Below are 5,279 nucleotides of genomic sequence, written 5' to 3' on the forward strand. Positions count from 1 at the left end.
ACTTATGTGTGTGTGCTGGCACACACATTAATATTCTTAAAAGATATCTGGTATTATAAGCAATGAGCACCACCAGAAACTGTTACAGAACCAAGAACAAACTTTGTAATTTGAATCAGGCTGTCCTTATAATTCGTGCTTACAACTGTGACCAGCTTTGAAACCAAGACGTACTTGACTTCAGCATTTTATGTCCACAAAAAAGTCAAACTTTCTAACATAACATTATCAAAAAGATTTGATGCAGAGCCAGCAATACGCATCACAAAGGAGTTTCTTCCATGTGTTGTTTCACAAGTGAAGTACGCACCAGCAGCTATCTTCCAGTAACACTAGATAATTACATTTACATGAACAAGCAGAAGACTGATTTGATCTATCCATCCAGGTCTTCTGGAATTTATAGACAATGGGCATAAAATCCTAATGTAGGGCTGATGACATTCTTCTTTCACCGATTTTAGTTTCATAGAATTGACACTTCTGAAACAAGGGGCTAAGCAACAATTGTTTCAGAAAAAAACACCAAACTGCTATGTACCACCTTTCCCCATAACATAACTTGCTTGCGTAACAAGCAAGTAAATGCAGCATTGAGGTTTTTACACAGACTTAGCATTATATATGAAAAAATATTTTGCTGCATAATTAATTCTCCTTGAGTCAAAGTACCCGAAGACAAAGTCTTAACAGGGAATTACGAAGTTTTACTAGGGAGCTACCCTTGTATAAGGTCTGCTTCATTCATTGGTTCAATTAATTTTCCAAAGACCTACTCAAAGCATGGCTTTCAGAAGGAAAAGCATGAGAAAAAGGTGGTGGTGGGAAAAGTCAGAAGAACTTTACAGCAGGTACTCATCACCAGGAAGAATTTTTTGACTGTCTCACCTTGATACATTGCTTGTGCTGCTGTCCAGGCAAAGAGACTTGCAATACCATTAGCTCGATAAAGAACTTCAATCTGGTCCTCAAGATTTGCTCTTATAAACCTCTGTCGTTTTAGTTTATCAGGAATAAGATGAAACTGTGTATGTCCGTAACAGCATGGATCTGCTACCTTTGATCCTGTGTTCCCCAAAACAAAAAAAACTAAGTCAGTCAGAGAACACTATTATGCATACAAACATCTATTCCCTATCAGACTACAAACAACAGAAGATTAGAACCTCTACTATAGATCTGTATAAATGCTGAGATTCCTCCATTTCTGAGTGAGACTGGGGGGCTTGCCCAACTCCAGAAGGCAAGAGTTCACATACTGAAATGTCTCTGAGGAGATGTATCAAAATTCAAAGCCAGTTTTCTGCCAACCAACTCCTTCAGGCAAAACTGGACACAGTAGCATACACACAGGAGGATGCTACTCTCCCTTGCCTCACTGACATGGAATTCCAACAGAGATTTATATTATATATATATATTTTTATCATTTATATAGTACAATTATATATAAAAATATACAAACATTTTTTCTCTTGATGGGAGGAGAAAGGTTGGGGTGGTGGCATTTGTTCTGAGGTTCAGTTTTTCATAAAAAAATGTGGTTAACATTTCATGACTAGAAACTCTTACCTATAAATACCTTGTTTTCATACTGCCTTTTGAACAACGGCAGTTTGGATGGTTTGTGATCAATAACAGGAACATCTCCGAGATCTGACTCCAATGGTACAATCTTGAAGGAAGCAGAAGAAAGAAAAGGCATGATATAAGTCATGTTTCTGACATCAGGCTTCACACAATATGCCACTTTCTGGTCAGGGAGTAGAAGGTGCAAGTCTTGCTTACATACACCAGATATACACAACTTTAAATCGTTTTTTGCAACAGAACTTCTTGTCTTGTGACAAGTGCCAGTACATGCAGAAAATCCAGACATCAATATAAGATTCAATATATAAAAAACATTGCGTGAAATGGTGCTAATAAAGCTGCCAATTGGTACTACCTTCAAAACCAGAATCCTCTTCTGCAGAAAGTAAGAGAAAACATTTCTAGTAGCAACAAATGAACTTGAAATACCAGAGTGAGTTCACAGGTAATCAGTGTTTTGCACTATGTAACATTGTTAATTGCCTAGACATTCTTCCAAAATGCTAAGGCTTGTTACATCTGACAGTACTAAGCTCAGAAAACTGTATACTTAAGGTCACAAGAAATGTTCAGCATTTACAGAAATTGGAGCAGTTTTCTGTCTGTGGTGGAACCTGGGCAACAGAAATTGCCCAGTTCAGGCAACACAATTACCACAGGCTACACAATTACTACTGTAGAAACCTACAGGAAAAAGACTAGAAGACTGAATCAGCTTCCAAAAAAACAGAGCATTTGAGCAAATAACTGTTAAGCAGTAGTAACAGGTAACTAGCTCATATTCAGATTATACATGCTCTCTCTTACTCAGTTTCTTCTCCATTTGTCTCATCTTACTCTCCTCCACTAAGAGGGTTTTACAACACATTTATTTTCACCCTTGCTTACAAGCATAAAATAAGTTAAAAGCTCCATTTAATTAAGCACAACAACATGCATTTTACCTAGAGGACAAAGATGACCAACTTGAAGTTCAGAAGACTCTCTCAGTACTTACAAAGTAGCTACCACAACAAGACAGTAAAGGCACTGAAACCTGAAAAATGCACAGGTGTGCTACATGTCTGTTTAACATGGTCCTCCATGTACCATCTAGTGCATGGTTCAGTACTTGTCAGAAATGTAAATGAAAACACATGTAATTAACTTGCTGTTGAAAATATCCACACCTCTGGAAGCTGCTTTGGTACACGGATCTGGAGGTGCGGGTTATCATCTATCTGAAATCGCACAGGATCAACTCTACCCTTTCGATATCCACGGACAACAACTTCCTCACCACGATGCCAGTAATAATTAACTTCAGGTTTCAGATCTGAAACAGAACAGATGGATAGAGAGAAACAGAATTCACCCCTTTGCACTTAAAACCCTCCCGATTCCTCTCCTGTATCTGCGGTAAAACATAAAAATCAATGTCTACTTGCACCATAGGGGACAACGGAGATGAGAATTACTAGTCATGGTCTGAACAACTCCACAACACTCCTGCAGGGTTCACAGACAGTCTCCGCGGCCCAGGGGCTACCCCTTCCCTCTCCCACCCCAGTTTCGCACCCAGGGAGGAAGCGGCCAGCAGCGGGTTGCGAGTGGACAGGAAAGCGGCGAGGGTGGAAACGAGCTGTGTGAGGAAGGGGCCGGGAGTATGATCCTGATCGCGGTAGAGGAACGGCCGCTCCTTATGCTGGTAGAAGCTCTCCTGCAGGAGGGCATCGCAGACGAGGGAGCGCAGCTCGCCCACATCCAGGTACGGCGCCCTGGCTCCCACCGCGGGCTCCGGAGCCTTCACGGCCTCTGGTGCCTCCGTTCCCGGCTCCGGAGCTTTAGCGGCCTCAGGTGCCGCACCCGCCGGTGTCTTCGCGGCCTCCGGCGCCGCTGCTCCCGGGGCTTTGGCGGCTGCCGACGCCGCTCTCGGGGGCAGCCCCGGCACGAACACGGTGTTGGTGAAGCTTCTGTACCAGCGGTCGGCGTTGAGGGCGAAGGTCTGCGGGTAAACCATGTACTTGGGCCGCTGCAGCTTCCCGTAGAGCTGCAGCTTCTCCTCGATCGACGCCGCCGCGTGCACCTGCTGATTGAAATGCTCCAGGCGCCGCCGCTTGGCCGCTTTGCTTTTGGCCGTGGCGGAAGCCACTATGGGCGGGTAGAGCGAGTCGGGGGGCTGCGGTGGGACGGGGGGCTCCGCCTGCGAGAACCAGCACCGGCCGTGCCACAGCAGCAACCGCCGCCCCTTGAACGCCGCCATTTCGCAGCGCCGAGAGAGAGCGGAAAGGGCGGGGTTCGGCGGCCGGGAAAGCTGATTGGCCGCGAGGGACCACGTGCACGAGCCAGCCTTCCAACCGGCAGGCTCCTGCCGGGGCGCGAGCGCGGGCGCTGCCGGAACAGAAAGGCCCCACCCCTTCATGTTCCGGCAACGCGATCCATGTTCTGCGCATGTGCTGTAGGCGCCTCGCCGGGACGGGGACTACAGCTCCCAGCATGCTCAGCGGGGGGCGGCCCTTGCCGGGTTCCCTCAGCGGGGGCGGTGGCAAGAAACCTTCGCCGCTGGCGTTCGAGAAAAGGTGTTTGCGTCGGCTTTCTCCGTGCTCAACCTCAGGCGATAATTAACCGCCGCTGCTTTGAAAGACCACGCGCTGACTCTAAATGACCCTGATAATGCTCCCTGAAATAAATAGATTGAAATCTTTTCTGTACAGAACCCCTACGAAGTATTTTGTACAAACCATGAACTGTGGCAGAAGTAAGAGGTAATTTACTGACGTACAAAACCTGGAGGTTTGTATGCATGTGTCTCAGCCCAGGGCACAGAGAGCACAGGCCAGCCTGGTCACCCCAGCATCCACCAGTGTAAATCTGGGCCTGGTCTACACTCTTGTGCTGTAGGAAAGGCTCATTTTTACAGGATTGTGGGCACCCACAGCACTGGTTGAAAACTGAAATCACAGCTAGTCAGAAACTGCAAGACCTGTGAAGGTGGCTTTAGTAAAGGAATTCAACTCTGCTAAAATTCGGTCTTTTATGACATTTATTTAAGAAACTGGAAATAAGCTAAAATTGGCATACACTGCAAGAAGTGCTACAGTTAAGTGGGACAGGTGACAGGACACATACGTCTGTGATAATCTGCTCCCTTTCATTAACTTCAGCGTAGCTTTCCCCTAAACTAGTGGTCACAGTTGCAAAGGTATTTGGAGGCATTTTGGAATACATGACAAAGATTGAAAGCCAGTGTTTGCATTGAAATTTCCAAACAATATAGAATTTAGAACTATTGCCTTCTTTCAGAGGAAGTATAATAGGAACTAAAATATTGTTAATGCATAGGTACACAAAAGCTCCCCTTTACTTAAGATTCACAAGGTATTTTATAAAAGACAGTTTTAAATGTTAAGTTGCAACTCAGTTAAGTATCGAGTATTTAAACTTTGGATGTTTCATTTTGAATCCAACCATGTTCTTCACCAGAAGGGTGAAGAGACAAGCCAGATGACTGACCATTTAGGGAGCAACCTCCCTCCTTTTACTTATCCCATATACTAGTCTCCAAATGCATCTGAAAGCATGTTTTTCCCTTGATTGCTAAAGGACACTGGCCAAACGTGGCTAAGGTAAAGCTATTGCATCTCTTCTTTTGTAATCACAGCCAGCCATGTTGTAAACTTAACATAAACTGTTAACGGAAAGTCACC

General features: G+C 44.9%; 1 protein-coding gene across 1 annotated transcript in view; it reads right to left on the reverse strand.

Annotated features, from left to right (window-relative positions):
- Positions 1-3,861, reverse strand: part of MRPS30 (mitochondrial ribosomal protein S30) — a 17,010-nt gene extending 13,149 nt beyond the window's left edge. The window contains exons 1-4 of the mRNA XM_037372647.1: positions 3,151-3,861; positions 2,763-2,908; positions 1,573-1,675; positions 889-1,065 (exon numbers count right to left, since the gene is read on the reverse strand). Coding sequence (XP_037228544.1) covers positions 889-1,065; positions 1,573-1,675; positions 2,763-2,908; positions 3,151-3,835 — 1,111 coding nt within the window. The 5' untranslated portion in view covers positions 3,836-3,861. The remainder of the gene's footprint in view (positions 1-888; positions 1,066-1,572; positions 1,676-2,762; positions 2,909-3,150) is intronic.
- Positions 3,862-5,279: the final 1,418 nt, after the last annotated feature.

This window comes from Falco rusticolus, chromosome Z, assembly GCF_015220075.1.
Source record: "Falco rusticolus isolate bFalRus1 chromosome Z, bFalRus1.pri, whole genome shotgun sequence".
NCBI classification, from domain to species: Eukaryota; Metazoa; Chordata; class Aves; order Falconiformes; family Falconidae; genus Falco; species Falco rusticolus.